This window comes from Talpa europaea (genome assembly GCF_964194135.1).
Source record: "Talpa europaea genome assembly, chromosome: 10".
NCBI lineage: Eukaryota > Metazoa > Chordata > Mammalia > Eulipotyphla > Talpidae > Talpa > Talpa europaea.
This window is the reverse complement of record NC_140077.1, coordinates 113221187-113240115: the sequence shown is the minus strand read 5'-3', so window position 1 is coordinate 113240115 and position 18929 is coordinate 113221187. Positions and strand designations below refer to the sequence as shown.

Here is an 18929-nt window from a genome sequence, read left to right as displayed (position 1 = left end):
CTTAGCCAGGCTAAGAGCCGTGACAGAGAATGGCCACTGACAGCCTGAACACACCACAGCCTGACTCCCTCGCCCACCAGCCAGGCCCGGGCGATGCAAGAGCCTTGTCAACTCATGAGCCAACCACGCCTCAGCTCCCGCAGCTGCATGGAGTTATGACTATGTTTCTTAGAACCAGCTTGAATACACTAAAAGAGATGAACAGAAACAATGGACTCCTTTAGTCCATCACCAAAGTTTCAATCGTCTGGATTTTCAGAAAATGAAGTGAAGATCCAAATTGTGTTTCTACCTGTTGGGCAGAAACAAGGCCAAGGACAGAAGGCCAAGATTCTGAATGCACTAATTCATAATTTATGACAATCTTCTTCTGGTACAACTTCCAGTATTATTTGTAATGTTCTGGTTATTTTGTCTACAAAAAAAATAAAGAAGAGAAATTAAAAATGCACAGAAATCAGGAATGCACAAAAAACAGCTAAATGTGAATTATTTGGGGTTGAACATGGAGAACACACAACCGCCCATTTCATACAGCACTTTCAAGAATTATTTTCTTCATTAGAATCCTATCATGCTCAATTAATTTATTTGTCACTGCTGTAACTTGCCATGATAGCTTCTCAGCAAGAATACATTAATATTTTGTATTCAAATAAGACTTTTATTCATGAACCAGGAGTCTGGAAATAGTTTGAGACGAAGACACAAATAAACATTCAAAATACACTTCACATTCCATTTAAAATTTCTTTGCTGATTTTGCACCTATGAGATTATAAGCAATTCCTCAATAAAATCAGAAGATTCAGGATATAATTTGAGCCCCAGACATGTGGTGTGTTATTGAGTGGATGTCTTCTCTTCAGGGCCTCGGTTATCCACTTTATAGGGTGAGGTATCTGGGGGGCGAGGTCACCAAGATGGGGGGCTAGAAGGGAACAACACTCACCTTCCCCATGAGGAATACCTCAAGAGCTACCTACTTAAACTGAAGAAAACATCTCAAGAAAAGCGCTAGACAAGAAAGAAGAAGCAGTAAAAACCCAGCAGAGCTCAAGCTTCAAAGATGCCCACAGAGAAAAGGCGGATTTGCCTGTATCAGTCCATCCCTATAGCTGTCATACTCAGAAATAAACTGAAGGGAAAATTTTTTGACAGTGGCCTCAGCAGTGATTTCTTAGATAAGTCCCCAAAAGCAAAGGCAAAAAACTAAAAACACTGAAAACTAAAAATTAAAACAAACAAGAGGGACTACGTGAAACTAAAGCGCTTCTACATGGCAAAGAAACCACCTACAAATAGAACTTATGAAGTGGGAGAAGATATTCACAAACCATGTGCTGATAAGGGATTAGTATCCAGACATATAAAGAATTCATACAAGTCAACAGCCAAAAAAAAAAAAAAAAAAAAAGAGGGAAGAAAATGATTTAATTTTAAAATAGGGCAAAGGATCTTAATAGATATTTTTCCCAAAAAGACAAACAAGTGGCCGAGAGGCACAGGAGGTGGCAGGCGTCATCGGTGATGAGAACCACCACACGGCACCTCATCCCTCTTTGCATTTTTTTTTTTTTTGAAAAGGTCAGAGAATCAATGTGGGTGAGGATGCAGAGAAAAGCACTCCTTACACACGGCTGCTGGTGATGTAACTGGTGCGGCCATTGTGGGAAACAGTGGTGGTTCCTCAGACTTTAAAATCTGAACTATCCTGCGACCCTGGTGTATGTGTGAAGGAAGTGAGAGCAGCATCTCCAGGAGTGACCCGCACCCCCCAGGCCGCTGCAGCGTTACGCACAAGAGCTCAGAGGTGGACACAGCCTAAGGTCTGCGGGTGGGTGAGTGGATGAGCTGTGACCTGCACCTGAGGAGAGGGACATCCCGCCACTGTGATAAGCAGATGGACCTGGAAGGTGTTTTGCTAACGTGGCTAAATCGGAAAGACAAATACTCCAGGATATCACTTTTATGTGGACACTAAACAAAAATTTCATTTCTGAAAACAGCACGGTGGTCACCAGGGCCTGAAATGGGGGGTGGGGTGTCACTTAAGGGTACGAGCTCACAATCAGCAGGTAAATAAGTCCTGGAGATCTGACAGAGCCCAGGAATACAAGTCAACAAACAGCTCTGGATTATAAGCTTCAAAGTTGCCAAGTGACTAAATTTTAACTGTCCTCAGCGCAGAAAGGAAATAAGTGCATTGAAAGGATATAGCTAAGGCTTCTGCAGTAGTCACACCGAAATACAGAAATGCATCAAGCCAACACCTTAAACTGGCACAAGGATATATGTCAATTACAGCTCAATAAAAGTCATGTTTACAATGAGGGATTTGGGCCTCCCTGGTGAGGGAGCTACCCACACGGTGCAGCAGACCTCTCCTGCCTCCCCGCTGCTCCCCTCAGCAGTGGGTTTCAGTCTGCCTGCCTGTTCTGTTCCCCACTCTGAGGGGAATTCTCTCACCCCCAACACCTCTGGCCTGTACCCCAGCTCTTGTGTGCATACATAAATAAATCTTTTTTAAAAAAATAAAAGGAGGGATTTGGATGAAATCAGCAGTTTTTCAAAGTATAGTAATCCCCAGACTGGCAACACGAACATCACCTAAGACACCAGAAATGCATCTTCCCAAGCCCCAGCCTAGACTCACAGAAGCAGAAGATGAAGACACAGCTCGGCGGAAATGCCGGGCGCCGGGCGGGAGGAGGCCTCGGCCCCTTCACCTGGCCAGCCCTTGAGTTCTGAGACTCTAGCTCCTGGGAACATCAGCTCTTCTGCTCACCTCTTATCTTTGTTATCAAGCCCTGCAGAACTTTTTCAAACCTATCCTGGTTGTGGAGCCTCTAGAGCTATTATCTTATTGATGGCTTCAATCCCAGCAACACCTCTCATCCAGACAGACGTCCTTCTCACTGACGGACTTGTAATGGTCACTAGGAAGAGTCCCTTCCCAGCGTTACTTAATGTCACTAACACCGGCCTATGTTCTCACCCTTTGCTTCCAACACTCCCCCGCAGTGCGTCCTCAGCACACTGATGTTGCCGCCACATAAATCACACGGGGCTGACCCATGGGGAGCTGCCGCGAGTGCGCCTGAATAAACGGTGTGTGTCACAGGCCACTCCGGGCAGAGCCGTCCGCGGGGCATGGAAAGGCTCAAGAGCGACTGAAGTCCATGTTCGCATGAAAAGGAAATGGTAAAATTATCCTGGAAACAAATAGGCTCATGAGAAAGCAAACAGCGATCAATAAGAAGGAAGCAGCAGAGGAGCTGGGCCTGACCTAGATGGGCCATGAAGAGTCTGGACGGGCGGGGTCAGGGGGACGCCCCCACTCTACCTACGGGACCCGCCAGCAGCTCCCCGAACTGACCCCCTGCAAGGGCTGCCGCGAGCACGTGTGTGTGACTCTCTGTGCGCTCGTCTCCTGGGATTTCTTCCTCTCGCAAAGGCCTCTCTCGCACAGCCAGTTCTGGCCCAGACCCAGAGCCTGCTCCCCAAGTGCTCTTTTGTGTCCTAGACCCCCCAACCCTTTGTACTCTCCCTCTCCCCAACCCTGAGTCCATTCTGGACAAACTCAGGGAGCCCCTTAGAGCTCCTGCTTTCCCAGAGCGACCACCTCCTCCTGGAAGCACCGCCAGGTCCTCTACCCAGCAGCCCGGAGGGCAAGATGCGGCGCTGGACAGGCCCGTGCGGCCCTTCTGCCACCCCCCCACCCCCCCGCCACCCCCATCCAGTTGTCTCCACGCTCAATATCCTCCCCGGGGTTTGGCCATGCTCTGCCTCTCAGGACCTCAGGCCTTGAATAATTTTCATCGAACGGGGGACCTGAGGCAGGGCGGGGAGGGGAGCCAGGGGCTCAGCACATGCGAGTAGCCCCGGTGGGAGTCTCCGGCCTGCCAGAAGTGCACAGAGCCGGTGGCACCCGACCTCGCACTCGTGAGAGGCTCTGGCTTTGGGGATCTCGACCCCCCCCAGCACTCTGTCCCTAGGGAAAGCTGAGCTGTTGCAGCCGCATGCGGGGTTTCCAGTGCCTGCAGCCACTGCAAGCCCCCAGGCCAAGCACCCTTGCACTCTCAGCGCCCCCGTTCCTGCGCAGGAGGGGCCCCTGAGGTCAGGTCAAACACCTGACCTCGCAAGCTCGGACGGACCCACTCACGCCTAGCAACGGGGGCCAAAGTTGAATAAATCTGTGAAGGATGAACATAAAACCAACCTTCCCCGGGAGCCGTAACATGAGTAACAGTCTGGTTGGGTTTTAGAGGCTTCACAGCCCTTTCACAGGTCGCCTCTCGTTTTATGCTCACTGGAAAGACGGTTCAGGCACTGGGGGAAAAGTAAGCAAGCTGGGCTCATTGAAAATGTCGCACCGCAGCGTCGGCACAGAGGCTGCCAAGCACATCAGGCGGCTCCCGGGGGGCGCCTGGGCGAGGCGTCGCGGTCTGAGCAGCCGCTGGGACGCGGGCACCGCAGAGCCTCCGTCCACCATGACGGGCGACAGCCCGCGTGCTGGCGACACCCGGCAGGAGCTCCAGAATCAAAGGATTCGGTTTCAATAAAGCTGCTCTCTGCGTCTCACCCCGAACCCCAGGGACCGACGCGCTGTCACCCCTCGCCCGCTCAGCGGTGACGAGACTTGGCTGAGAAGCGAAGCAGCCAAATAAAACAGCTGCCACCAGCCGCGCTGGCCCTGGTCCCAGGTGCAGTCACCCCCAGGGAGTCGAGCGTGCCCCCGCGGTCTGCGCCGCATTTTCCTGGGGTGAGAAGCTCATATCTCAATCAATCAATCGATGGATCTATCAGTCACCGGGAGAATTAACCACTCTATCGCAGAGGGTGGAGAGCAGCTTTCTGTGTCTCTGAATATTCCCTTCAGAGCACATTTCCATCTCACCGAGAAGCACCCTCAGACAAACCGTGGTTCAATACTGGCATCCTGTGGCCAGAAAAATTCCTCCAACCTCTGAAAATCTCAGCACCTCAGATTCAGCACATCTCCCTGACTGTACAGCCATTCCCCATTTTCTCAACGTTGTGCAACCTCTTTCTCGCAGCGCCCTGGGTAAAATGCATTTTGATAAAGGAAGGTTTTCAAGTCTCATCTGGTGGAGATTCTGCGGTGCACTTACATGCTAATAGAAAACCCAAACGTTACCAAGTAAAAGCATTTGCTATCAAGTCAGCTAACTGCTCCAAGCAGACACTCATGGTCGCCAAGTCCAAGTTCACAGAAATTCTCTCTAGCAACGAGGAGGCATTTGGACGAGAGGTGAGGCGGGGTTTCGGGACTCTGCTGTTCTGGTGCCTGCCCAGTGTGTTTTGTTTTGGCCAAAGGCTAGGAAAATGGTTGCTACTGCAGGCATAAATAATACAATTATTTATTTATTTATTTATTTATTTATTTATTTACCAAAAGGATGCTGCCTGGGAGAATCAACCAAGATCACAGAGGAGACTGCGTCTTGCAGCTCCCTGTGGGCAGCCCCAGAGGTGAAGGGCATGAAGACCGGCTGCAGCTGAAAGGCCTGGCTGCAGCTGCTCCCCGGGGAGATGGAGCAGCATCCTCAGGCGCCAAAGGGCCATCCAGGACCACAACGTTGCTGCGTCTTTCACAGAAAGCTGCCTCTCATTTTGGGACCCAAAATACGAGACAGAAAAATCACCAAAGGATGCCTCGAAATGACACAAGCCAGGAGATCCCTCCGGGAGGCTTGCAAGAACCGCCGCCTGATAAGTCTTGGCTCAAGAGGAAGGAGCCTCGGGGCTGGAGAGCGAGAGCACATGGGTTGGGAGAGCAAAACAGGCTCTGGCATCACTTCCCTTCCCCTGGAGCCCACCGGGCTGCAGCTCTCTCCCACTACGTTCCCTGCTCCCCGGGGGCTCAGCAGGTAACTCCTTCAGCCAGGATCTGCTGCACAGCGGCGCCCCTGTCCTCAGCGTGGTCACGAGGAGGGCAATCCCGGTGGTGGATGTTGCTTAACAAGACTTTTTTTTTTTCCAGATAAGGTTCTATATTTACGCTTACAACAGAAAAGACATAACAGAAATAGCCTACAGGAAACCAGTGCGCTCCGGCAAGAAACAGACGAGACCCCTTCGCAGGCGAGCCAAGCCTGTGCTGCCTGCCTGAGAGCAGCGAGCGAGCAGAGTGACTGTGCTGGGGGATGAGCCTCCAGCTAGAAAACAAAACCAGGTATAAGTATTAGTGGAAGTGTTAGGGGGAAAAGGCTGTCCCAAAGCAAATTCCATATAGGCTTTGTGGACTCCACCCCCACCCCAGGCCAAAGCCAAAGACACTGGGAACTCCAAATCCCATCCCCACCAAAGGGAAGGTGGCTGGGACCTGAGGGTGGGGTTAAGCAGCCAGGTGGATACAAAAGGCAGACACGTGGGCTTTGGGGGCTCTCCATTTTGGGCTCTCGGCCAGCTTGCAGCGTCCGGTCAGCTCTGAGAGTGACTTTGGGTTTCCAGGTCGTCGGATCGGGTAGGACACATTAAAGACTTTATTTCCCTATTTTCTCCCTGAGTTGTACCTTTTCCTTATTTTCTTTTTCTCTTGTAAATAAACCTTTTATTAACCCTTTTGTGTGTGTCTGTAGTAGAGTATTTATAAGTCTCTTTAAAGCGCGCGGGTGAGGACCCACAGCCAGGAACCCGTTTAATATCGGGGTTGCTCTATAACAGAAGGTCTACAGATACCAAATACCAATTAAAATCTGATGAAGAGTAGCAGAAAAATATGTCCAGTGCGTGACTTCCAAATGCATTCGCGAAGCACGCTAGGAGTCCACATGGACACCAAGATGTTTTTTTCAGTAACCCAGATATTATTGCTCAACAATTTTATCAGGAATCTCCCTAAGCTTTTTACTAGGCTTCTAAAACTCCACTCGGTGAAGGAAGCCAATGAAAACAATTGAGAAATACAAAAGCTGTTCCCTAAACTCAGCAGCAAGCCACACCCACTCCACTGGCTGTGTGTGTTGTGTCTGTGTCTCTCCCCACCCAGTCACTGGATGGAGAAGGAGCGTGGGCTCCAGAGTCCAGTCAACATGGGTCAAATCCTAGCTCAATGGCTTAGAGTCTTTATGCTCAAAAATAAATGCCCCATGTCTGCAAGTCCTGGTTGTCCAACTGGCCTAGAAATACCACCTCACGTGTGGATGTTGCGCAGGGTGGAAGGAGCTGATGAGGGAGGGAAATGCTCGGGAAAGCAGGGAAGGGTTTTCAAGGAACCTGTTCCTGAGCCCTTCCTACCTGCTAAGCCACTCTGTTTTCCCCTCCCCTAGCGCCCCTGGTCACTAAGCCCTATAGATTTTCCTCTGAAATGTCTGTCCTTTCCTCCAGGACACCTGCTGACATGGTTCATGTGCAGACTCCCCTAATCTCTTCAATATCACCACAGAGAGTAGTATTCCACGGTGTATATAGAACCAAAATGGAATACTATTCAGCCATCAAAAAGGATAAACTCTTGCCATTAGCAGCAGCACGGATGGAGCTGGAAGGGATGATGCTAAGTGAAAGAAGTCAGAAGGAAAAAGATAAACGCCAAATGGTTTTGCTTACATGTGGAATATAGAGAAAACAAACACAGGGTCAGGGGGAAAAAAGATAAAACCTGTAAGCTGATCATAGATCTGAGGCACACAGCAGGGGAGAGGGGAGGGGGAAGAGTCAAAACAGGGGAGGGAAGAGCTCAAAGGACAGTGGAGATGGATTAAGGGTGCTATGGTGGTGGGAAAGCTACGGGGACTACATCTGAGGGGAGAAACCAAATACTGTCCAAAATTAACAATCCCACATGGCGCAGCAGACCTCTCCTGTCTCGCCCGCTGCTCCCCTCAGCAGTGTACTTCGTCAGTCTGCCTGTTTTGCTCCCCCCTCTGTCTCTGGTGAATCCTCTTACCCTCCCGCGCTTCTGACTGTGCCCAGTACGTGTATAAATAAATAAATAAATAAATCTTTAAAAAATAACAATAATATAAAAAAAGATCACTACAGTAATCACCTTCTCTGATCCATCTTCACTGCCCCAGGAGGGTTTTTCTAGATTCCAAAACCGAGCCTGATTCTAGAGCTTCTACTCCATTTCTGTTTGACTTGAGACAGGTTATGTACATTGTCCCATGGTATAGCTGAAAACCTAAAAACTGGGGAAATACTTTTTCCTACCTCTGAAGGTCGTTTTAAGGATTAAATCAGATCACAAATGTGCTAACACGTGGAAATCAAACAACAAAAGGGGGAGGTTACTCTTGTCTTGATTGTTCTCGCTCCCCGTCAGCTGGCACACCTATGACTAGGGTTGTGATCTCACATAAAACCTGTGCGGGTCTCTGCCTTCCTCCTCTTCCATCAAATGTCCTATCATTCTTCAAGTATGTTAATGGCGTAGAATCTCAGAACCACATTCGCCCTGGGTTAAAGAGGACGCCCCAGGGATTCAGAAGAGCACTTAGGTCACCGACAGAAGCGCTGATGAAACACCATCTAAGGAAGCAGCTCTGCTAAGAAGTCCACAGCGGCCCGAACCACAGAGCCCGGGAGGATTCAGTGGCTCTTCCCTAAACATCCTTCCCGCTTTTTCTTCTCCTGGTTCCAATGAAGATGCAGCAGCGCATCGAAGCCACCAACCTCTTCTAGTTCTAAGCCTTGAGGCGTGCAGGGAAGGTACCCACACAGGTGTAGGGTAAAGGACGTCGGCCAGGCTGTTACCCCACCGGCCTCGGCGGCTCTCACCAGGGCCCTGATCTTGTTAACGCAGCGGGCACATGGGTGTGGGGCCCGCGTGCCTGACTACGGACACCTGAGCATGGGTGCGTGCGTGTGCAAGTGTGAGCCCCGGAGCCCAGAGGCCAGGCACCTAAGGGCAGGACGCTCAGAGACAGCGATGGAGGAATGGCCACGAGAGACGAGCCCACAAGAGACGCCAGAGAAAGCCGAGAAAAGCGTGTGCAGAGATTCACAGGGGCTCAAGTTGCTGTCTCCCCACTGGCTCAACGCCCCTGCTGACCTTTAAACCCTGTGAAAACGAGGCCAAGGGCTCCAAAATGCTCCTTCAAATCTAGAGCCGGCAGGAAACCCACCAGCCGCAGACGCCTGTGCTGAGGCCCCCCCCAAAGGTCCAGACCCCCTTCACGGCCTTACCTGACATTCTTCTGAACCATGTGGGCTTCTTGTCCCAGATGATGAAGAGATAGTACGCAGGGACCCCGGTCAGGGTGATGGCGAAGCCCACGCCAGTGCTAAACGGGTCCGAGTACAGGGACAGCACCACCATGAAGAGGCACGTGAAGGAGAACAAGGCCGGGATGAAGAGCGGCACCTGCAACACGGAGGCACGTCAGGGCTCCAGGCCAAGGGTGCAGGAAGGGACTCACTCCCCCAACCCTCCCCCCGGGACAACCATCCCACCTCCACCTGACCCTCGGGCTCCTTAAAGGGCCCAGAAAGCACTCAACACACCCCTGACTTCCTCTCAAGAGAGAAGCACCTCTAGAGATGCGTGGGATTCTCAGCTGCTCCATCTGAATTATTTCTCCAGCTAGATACCATCATGGTTTCTGTTTCTGAATTCAAAACCCTGGCTCTCTGATCATTAGGATGAGCATCCACCTTAATGCGGAGCCCAGAGGGCGGGCTGCTTCTTATGGGTAAAACCTCAGAGAATATGGATTTTTCATGGGAGATTCTCCCTAAGAACGGACGGGAATAAAATGAGCCAACTCCTGTTCAACCGCTAACAAAGCTGTGGCCAGCACTGGACCGGGGTAGAATTAGAAGCCAAGCTGGCATGGCTGGCGCCGTGATCTGCGCTGTTGCTTCAAAGCAAATAAACACTGAGTCAGATCAACCCAGCGGCTTCAAGGCCGAAGGCGATGAGAAGCAGGTTCCCGGCCCCTCCAGAAGGAATCGGGCTTTCTAGTGAGGGGCAAAGTTCACGCTTCCTGGTTTTCCTGGTAAATGTCACCGTTTTCTTTCTTCTCGAGTGAGCAATGTAGAAAAAGAGCAATATAACAAGGCATGGCATGGAAGAACACTTGAAATGCCCACTTGGTGAGGCGGCATCCTCTCTGGAGTTTTAATTAGTGATGATTCCATATGCCTCTGCCCGCGCCCGGCGTGGCCGGCCCCAAATGCTCAGCCTAAAAATAGGGGCCAGGACCCCCGCCTGGAACATATCAGGTCATCGCACACATTGCTGAAAAAGCTCCATGCCAAACAGCCCATCTTCAAACCATCTCTTTTCAAAAATGGGACAAAGCTCAGTACATCCTGTAAGAAAAGATGAACAACTTTTTCCAAGCTAAAATAAATCCGACAGGCAGCGCTGCCTGCAAGAGTTAAAGGTTTCATTCCAGAGGAGGCGGCCCCCGCCCCAGCTCCCCATCATGGCGTGATGAGGACGGGAGGACTAGGCATGAGCAGGAAGATTTATGTAAACCCATCAGGACGGCGAAGGTTACCTTGAAAGGACGATGCATATCTGGGCGTTTGTATCGAAGATAAATCAGCCCGGCCACTGCCAGCCCAATAAAAAGCCACCTGGCGAAACTGAGGAAGTTCAGGAGGCTGTAGAGGTCCCCCGAGAAGAGCATTATCATCGTTAAGGGGTGCTGCGGGGAGGGCGGGGGACAGAAAGAGGCCATGAGTTCAGAGGGAACCCAGCAGAGAACGAACAACAGCACCCCACTCGGTATTATTATCTTTCCTGACTGACCACGGGATGGACAACCACCAGGCCGGCTGAGGCCTAGAGGCTCTGCAGAGAGCGCACCGCCATGGCCACTCGGCAGACGGGCCTTCTGTGGACGTGTGGGTCACCCTTGCTTTCACATTAGAGAGAAGCAGCTCTCAAAGAGTTAAAACAGGGGTACTCAGCGCCTCAGACCCACACGCTGAGATGAGTAAATAATAATAACAATCAAAAGTGACCCCATCGGATCTTGCGTGGAGTCTCTGGGAGTGGCTACTGACACCCAGCCCTGCTCGGGGTCTCCCCGATGCAGAAACGCGACCTCTCCCTCTGCCCGTCTCTCCCCCGGGGCTCACCACCCTGACCCCGGGGAGAGGCGCCGAGGGGGGAGCCCGCAGCTGCCCACGCCACGGGCAGCAGAGGCGTCCAGCAAGCCCTTCTCAAGGAGGACACGTGGTGCTCCCCCAAGTGACGGTCCCTTCCTCCAGACTCCGCGGAGCACTTCACAGAGAAATTTCAAGGCGACGTTGTGGGACAAATTAAATGCTTGGGGGGAAAATAACTGTTTGGCGCATCCAGTGGTGTTCCTGATAGCGCATTCCCTTTGAGATCAATGTCACAAAACAGGTAAAAATGAACGTAACATTGCCAGAGGGCGTTTCAGGACTTTCCCGCAATCTTCTGGAGCCCTACATTTCCCATTTTCTCCACGCAGAGGATTCTGCACCTCAGATGTAAGTTTCTGCCCTTTCTTTCCTTCCCTTTGTGTTCGCTCGCCAATGCCTGGCTTTTAATCACAGACTCTGTCTGCGAGTTCTTGGATATTTTTTCTATCATTTCGTGTGCATTCCATTTGGGGTCTGTGACGAGATATGGAGCTTTTGGCTCCACTTTTTTTTTTTCTGTTTTTGTACGTAGGACTGGGACTTAGTGTTCAAGGCAGGAGCCAAGCCAGCCCACACCCTTACCCCTCAGACATGCGTGCCCAGGTGAGACCCCAGCGATGTGGCTACTGCCCCAGGGTCACTTAATGCATCAGAAAAACTGAACAAGGAAAATATCCGGCCTCCCAAAGCCCACGTTATGTCCGTCAAGCTGATTTTGCAAGGAACAAGAAAGCCAAGTCCGCTCTGAAGTCTGGTTTGAATTCTCTGTGCTCGCCTGTTATTCAAGACTACGTCCAGATACCCCTATTAATATGCATTACCAGGACGATGACAGCTGGGAGGGGAGTGTGCTTGCGGACATGAATCATGGAGAGGATTTCCGGAAGGTGACCCTCTCGAGACGCCACATAGAACAACCTGAGGGGAGAGAAACGTGGGTGGAGAGGACTGTTTTGAAATTGCTCATTCCAAAGGAGAGATCCAGAATCCAAGGGAAAAGGCGCATCTTTTTCATACCAAACGGTCTGGCCTGTCTGCAGGGCTAATTTTGGTGTCAGTTTTCAGGTAAGATAAAGAACATCAGGAGAAATCTGACTTCAGATTGTATAAAATCTGCTGGCATTATTCTTTGAGGAGGAACAGCAGCACCATCTGGGTCAGCTCAGTTCTCCCCATGTATGAATTTTGCTGATGGCGAATTTAGCTCTAGATTCCCAGAACCGTGTGTGTTCTGTACGTCCAGTCCCGCCTCCTACACAAATGCACACACGTGCAGACACACAGATGTGTCTGACGAGGTTTTAATCTTTTGTGAAGGCAGAAGGGGCTTGTGTATCAAATGAAAGGGATCCAGATGGTGGGATGGTGATTTCTGGAGTCTCTTACTTGCTTTTCTTGCCACCTTTCGATACACAAAAGATTTTATCACCAGAAATAAAACGCTGTCCTTAGCCTGTTCTCAGGCCACACGCCCGTGGTGAGTATCCACGAGTCGACAGCGCCCTCTAATGGGCACAACAAGACATGCCGTCGCCACCTGGACCCGGCCTTCGCTCTTGCTTATCCCTTTAAAAACTGCAGACTCAGACAAGCTCTCTATATTTTCCCTGCAAATGGATCCTCATCACATCCAATCTCAAAAACAGAAATGTGTTGGTGGAAATGCTTGAACTCACTCACCTGGAGACAGCAAACACCCCGCCGTTCATGGAGCCGAAGCAGGACAGGGCCACAAAGATGGGAACAGCTAATGAGAAATTTCCCAGGAGCCTCTCGGAAAAGGTCTAGTGTGAGACATAAGGAGGCAAATTAATGCTTTGCCGGAAAGTGGATAAAATGAAACAGTCCAGGCCAAACTCGCTCTGTGACCTTGCGTGAGACTGGGCTGGGTGGCTGCTCTGTCACCTCCCACTGGTGAGGGGCAGCTCGAAGGCAGGTGCCGCTGCTTGCTGAGATGCGCTGCGAAAGGTCTAAGCCGGCACCTTCCTACCTTCAGGAAGCCTCCATCATTCTCTGACTCTTTATCAACGAGGGCCCGACATATCCGATGACTCAACTCAGTGGGAAAAGCCCAATTCAGAAGTCCCACTTTCAGAGACAGGACTCTACAAAACGCCTCCCTCGTGAGCCTGGGAGGCCACGTTTTTTTCAGCAAAGCACCAACGTGCACCAAGAGGTGCCACAGATACTTTTTTCGACTGCTAATCCCACTGTCTGGACACAGAAGTGGGGTGAAAGCATCGGTGACCATCGGCTCTGTGAACACAGGAGTTCTGAAAATGTGGGGCCCATTCACCAAACCCCTGATTATGGGGCTTTCTCCCACACCTCTCAGGTATAGCAACTCCTTCAGCAGCTTCCAATAAAAAAGCTAGATCACAAATACAAGGCTGAAGAATTCAAGCCACGGAAAATAAAAAGGAGAAAGAGAACTGCTGAAATCTCTTTTTATACCCCAGCATGGACGACGCTGCAAATTTCCGGGAAGGATGTCTTTTCAAAAAAAAAAAATAATAATAGGTGGGGAGTCTTTAGCTGTCCTTGTTCCAGCTGGTGCTGGGTAATTAATGGACCCCATTAGGCTCAAAGAGTAAGTGGCGCCCTTTGTCTAGTGAGATGGGATGAGTGACCCGACATCAGCCGGCTGGTCCATTTGCTGCCGGGAGCGCCCAGAGCAGAGGGCTTTTAAGTCCCGTGAACTGGCACACAGGTTCACGTGGAATGAGATCATCTGGCCCCCGTGCATGGTGCTGATATGAGGTAATAGTGACTATTTTAATGGGAGCTGACACCCAGTGATGGGGAGGAAGTCAGTTGTTGACTCTTGGTTGTTATGAGGTCGCGAATGCATGCTCTCTTGCCAGCTAAGTTTTATACCAAATCAAAGCGTGTGTCACAAAATCACAGCCTCGCAGCAGGACCTTCAGGAACAAAGAGAGTCCTGGAGTCAAATAAATTTTAGAAAATGCTGTAAAATTATGAGTATCCACTTCTTGGGGAGCTAAAAGGCAGATAAGTATCTTTAATATCTGAGAAGTACTGTAGCGATGACATCTATTTAACTTTGAAAAACTTGGCATCTCCCAAAATTAAATACATCCCAGGACTAGTATTCAAAAGGATACACTAGAAACATACATATATTCCACTTGGAAATTTTTAAGTCATACTTTGGGGAAAGAATTTTAAATTAGCATTTGAAAGTTTTCAAACAAGAAAGAGGCTAGAATCCATTGCAACTCTGCATATCCCAAACGCATTCATTTTCATTCAATAACTGCCCATTTGTCCTTAAAGATCCATTAGGAGAATAATACCGTCTACTCAACAGGGTGGATTTTCAAGTCTGTATATGTGGAAATGTTTTACGCAGAATTAATAGTCCAGGGAAATCATATAGGACGTTAGCAGCATCAGTGAGAGGAATATGCTAAGGTGAGCTCTGAATTTGGTGAAAGCTCGTGATCATCCGGGTGACGGTTGTTCACTCACCACGGCCACGGCTTTGGACAGCAACATCTCCTCAGCGCTGATGGTGGTGAAGTAGGCCACGTTGGTGAGCACATAGCCCACGGTGACGATGGCCATGGAGATGCAGATGGCCAGGGGGATGGTTCTGAAATGCACAAGCGAGGGTTGGTCAGGCAATTGCATCAGTTATGTTCTGAAACCAAAGCAGCAGGAAATCCAAAAGAGAATAAAATGATGATGATGGTCCAGATCATGATGACGGGACAGATCCTTAGTCTGTGCTCTCCAGAACATGCACACCCCCCTGCTCATGCTCCTGGGGGCTGAAGCAGTGTTGCACAAACTGGGACATGCACCCCCCAAGGCTGGTTAACACGTGGCCTGCGGAGCCCATATCAGGGCTTCTGATTTGCTTGGATTGGCTTTTCTAGCCAGCTTCTGGGTGTTTCTGCTGATACTGGCCAAGGAGCCACACTTGGAGAAACAGTGTCCTTCCATCCTGGCACATACTCACTGCCTTCTCATCTAACACTGGGCCTGAGAACAGCTTCCCGGGTCAGTGTCCCTCCCCCCACCCAGCGGCCTGAGGAGCGTCCCTGCTGGACACGTCCACGTTTCCAAGGAGTGTCATGGTCATTTTGTAGGTGACACTAAAGGCACATAAACGCCCACAATATAATGACTGTATTGCCCTGATGTGAGCTCATAGGAAGCTCGAGACCACAGGGATCTGTTCAAGCAGCAGCACAGATAACCCCGTGAAATCAGAGGAGACACAGTGTGAAGGGTACAGGGCCGGGCGGCGCCAACTCCATGCGTGAGGGAAGCTTACCTCTCCGTGGGCTGTGCAGGGAGAGCCGGGGAGTTACTGACCCCAATCATTTGATCCCATGTTACTGATACACATCCTTGCTTAACATGATCACCTTCTCAGACTTTCTGGATCGAACAACTTAAACCTTAAGCTCCTTCTCCCAAGGCTGATGGGGTGTTTTTTAGCCAGAGCGTGTCCCCTGGCGCCTCCACCCTGTGGGCGCCACTAGTGAAACCTCAGTATCATTTCTTCCAAGATGAAAATGCGGTTCAGACCAGCAAAGCCAAGGGCAGAGCCTGCCTCCCTCCCGAGCGGCCTGTTGGGCCAACTGAGGCCCAGCTCGATACGCGGCGGCGCTGTCCCTGCTGAGAACAGGCAAACCCAGCCAGGCAGCAACTGCCATCCATTATGCTGCTTGGAGCCACCTCCCTGCTCCCCCAAGCCTTCAGCCTTGGTGGGGAAGCACCCTGACCTCGAAATCTGGCGACCTAATACAAAAGTAGCAAATGTCCCCTCCCCGGTGCAAAGGGGGTGCTACGGAATCTTCTGTTAACGCCATAACATGCATCACTAGCTGTGACGGATAAATACTAAATTTAGCAAAGAAGAAAATCACCAGGCCGCTGAGATCAAAGGGCGAACGGCGTCCAGCAAATTAAAGACAAATCGCAAAGCAGCGAGAAGGCGCGGGGAGCTGGGGGAGTCCCCCACGGTTGATGTTACACTTGAAGCCTTCGGCTTGCACAGTCTTCCAAACGGGACGCAGGCCCAGCTATGGGAAGGGGTGGGGGGGAGCGGGGAGAGGGTGGGAGGGGACAGAGTTCATGTTTTCAAAGCTTCAGACTAAGAAATGTCAGCTCCATCAAGACCAAGTGAGGTGACTTATTGTCACGAGCGGCGCAGTGAGGAGACCCCTCGGCAGCTACTACACTCACGACGCCACACCCCACAGCGAAGCAAGTCTGAATGGGAGCCCAGGGCCTGGGGGGGCCTGACCCCCCTGTTCTGCCTCAGCCTCCCCTGTGCTTCCTGCCTGGAGACCAGGGTCTTCCTGGGAGGCTTCCTAAGGGATCTCATCGAAGGGATCCTTCAAAAATCCAACCTTCCAGGTTTGTTTCCTTTGTTTTTTTTTAAGCTTGTCAGTAACAAAAACCAAGAGCAACAGCTGCTGTTCCCCCTCCTGTGCCCCCACATTTTTTTGGGCACTTTACATATTTGCCTCATTTTATCCTTGGAGAACCTGCCGGTCAGGAACATCTCCGCCACCTCAAACATGAGGAAGTGAGTCTTAGAGTCACGACGACGCTCGAGGAGACGCAGCTGGAAGGAGAAACCAGGACTCGCGGCAAAGGCTCCTGCCTGGGGATCGAGCTCGCTTGCCTCGGAAGGGTGCTCTGCCTCTCACATGGGGCTCCGGCTCGACTCATTTTCAAGGAAATCCTAACCGCTGAATGCGATGCTCTTGGCAAGCGCCAGCAAGAGGCCTTCCTCCCGTGGGTGCTGAAATGCGGGGTGACTGGCTCTAAAGGGGGGACGGCTCTGTTCCATGGTGTCTGGCATTGTTCCGTGTAAGCGGTAATGCCCAGGGACTGCGCTCAAAAGCTTACGCTGTTTAGGTAATAGTTTTGGGGTTTTATTCATTTGAGAGCTAACAGAGGCCGACTCCTACATTTCCCTAGATAACCCCTGCAGAAAAGGGGAAACAGTTGCATGCATGTCAGGTGAACGTGGACTGGAGTAGCGGTTTTACTACTGGCCAAATGAATGGAACAGCTGTTAGACGCTAAAAGGGGGGGGGGGGAATTAGACCAGAGGCGTGCGCAGGTCTAATCTTGCCACCCTCTTTGCAGGAAAATGACACCCTGGGAACTGGAGCGGTGAGGGGCCTCAGGCCTTAGCTGCCACCTCACTTTGACAAAGGGAAGGAAGAGAGCTGTTCTCTGGGCTGCCCTGGCAGAAGAGGCCCCCAGGAACCCAGGAAAGTGGGTAACTTGTGCAGAAAGGCCCCATCGGTTAACGCCTGGGTTTCAGACATCAAAGCTTAAGAGCCACCAGTGAGCTGATAAAAGCTGTTAGGCCATGGGGGGCATCGCTCTGGAGGCTTTCCAGCACTCCAAGACGAAGGCAAATGGCCCTGAGAAGAAGAGGAATTAAAGGAACAGGTGGGCCGCTGCTACTGCAAAGCTCCAGGTTTCTGTGCAGTATTATCCGAGGTTCTAAGGGTAACAAAAGCCTCCCCTTACAGCTGGACGCCAGTGACTCACACCCAGAGGTGACTCACGCCTGCTCTCTCCAATGTTTGTGCATGTTTGCTATGATTCACAAACCACAAATGCCCTGGGAAAGGTACTTAATCCTCAGAGCTTTTTTGTCACGTTCTATAGTCTTTGCAACTAATGGGCCTTAAGTAGGAGAGGGCATTGATACTTAACGGGAATTAAGTATTATTAAGTTGTGAAAGGTCTCCAATCAAAAGGCACAGGTTTATTTTAAGTTGGGACCTATAACCAGCTGGGTCACCCATGGATACATGTTTGTTTTATTGGAATATCAGATGAAGGTCTCTATAGCCCCTACTGAGAACCCCTTTTTTCTAAGGGACAGACATTTCTGAATGGCCCCATAGCAAGGGCTGGTAGCTTCTATTTGTCGGATCTGCAAAACCCTGGCAATTGCATTTGATTTTATCTTCCAATGCACGCAGGCGCGCGCGCACACACACACACACACACACACACACACACAGAGCCCATGTCAGGTCCTTTGTGGAACAGGTCAGCATATGAACAAACAACAAACAAAATTCACAGCAAGCCGGAGAAATAAGAGTATTTGGCATTCAGCAAAAATGAAGCAGGTAAAGGAGAGACTAAGAAGGGCAAGGAAGTTGCCAGGACCTCTACGTGAGACACAAAATTAAAAGGAAAACAGGTTATTCTGTCTGAGTGCTAGGAACAATTTATCTATAATTGAAATGTAGCTGTGATTAATCTCAGCATAAAATATTTAAAATTGTATTAAGTTCCTTTTGATTCTGAGTATTTATTTTTGAATCATACTGATTTCACATTTTCTTTATAATGACCCTGGAGAGACTTTAAATGCTTTTCTGCAGATGACCTAGAAATGACTTGAGTGTTTCTTACTTCTTTCTTTTTGATTCACCATTGTTTTGCAGGATTACTCCTTATGACCACCCCTCAAGCTTCAGCCCTGAGCTACTGACGGAGAGATTAAGACGAGACTGTGTCAAAGAAAAGGTAGCTATGGATTTGTTCACATGATTTTTCCCCCATACATTTTGAGATACTTTCTCTGAGTCTTTCTTTCTCAGTCCCAAACCTCCAGAGACTCTCCGACGTGGAGCTGTCCTGCCTGGCTGTGATTTCTAACAGCTCTAGCAGGGACTGAATAACAAGTGAGTGTCTTGCTAGTTTTCCAGACTTGAAACAATGAGATTACAGATGACTGGAATCATACAAATTCCTCGGTGTGTTTTCAGTGATTTTACTGCCTCGTCCTTTAGTGCTGCCACTCAGCTAGTTACCCCGCA

At 50.2% G+C, this 18929-nt stretch overlaps 1 protein-coding gene across 1 annotated transcript in view; it reads right to left on the bottom strand.

Moving 5' to 3' along the window:
* Nucleotides 1-347: 347 nt before the first annotated feature.
* Nucleotides 348-18929, bottom strand: part of SLC7A11 (solute carrier family 7 member 11) — a gene marked incomplete at both ends in the record, with an annotated part of 66429 nt that continues 47847 nt past the window's right edge. The window contains 6 exons of the mRNA XM_084244796.1: nt 348-415; nt 9157-9334; nt 10476-10625; nt 11913-12009; nt 12772-12875; nt 14584-14707. Of these exons, the coding sequence (XP_084100922.1) occupies nt 348-415; nt 9157-9334; nt 10476-10625; nt 11913-12009; nt 12772-12875; nt 14584-14707 (721 nt within the window). The remainder of the gene's footprint in view (nt 416-9156; nt 9335-10475; nt 10626-11912; nt 12010-12771; nt 12876-14583; nt 14708-18929) is intronic.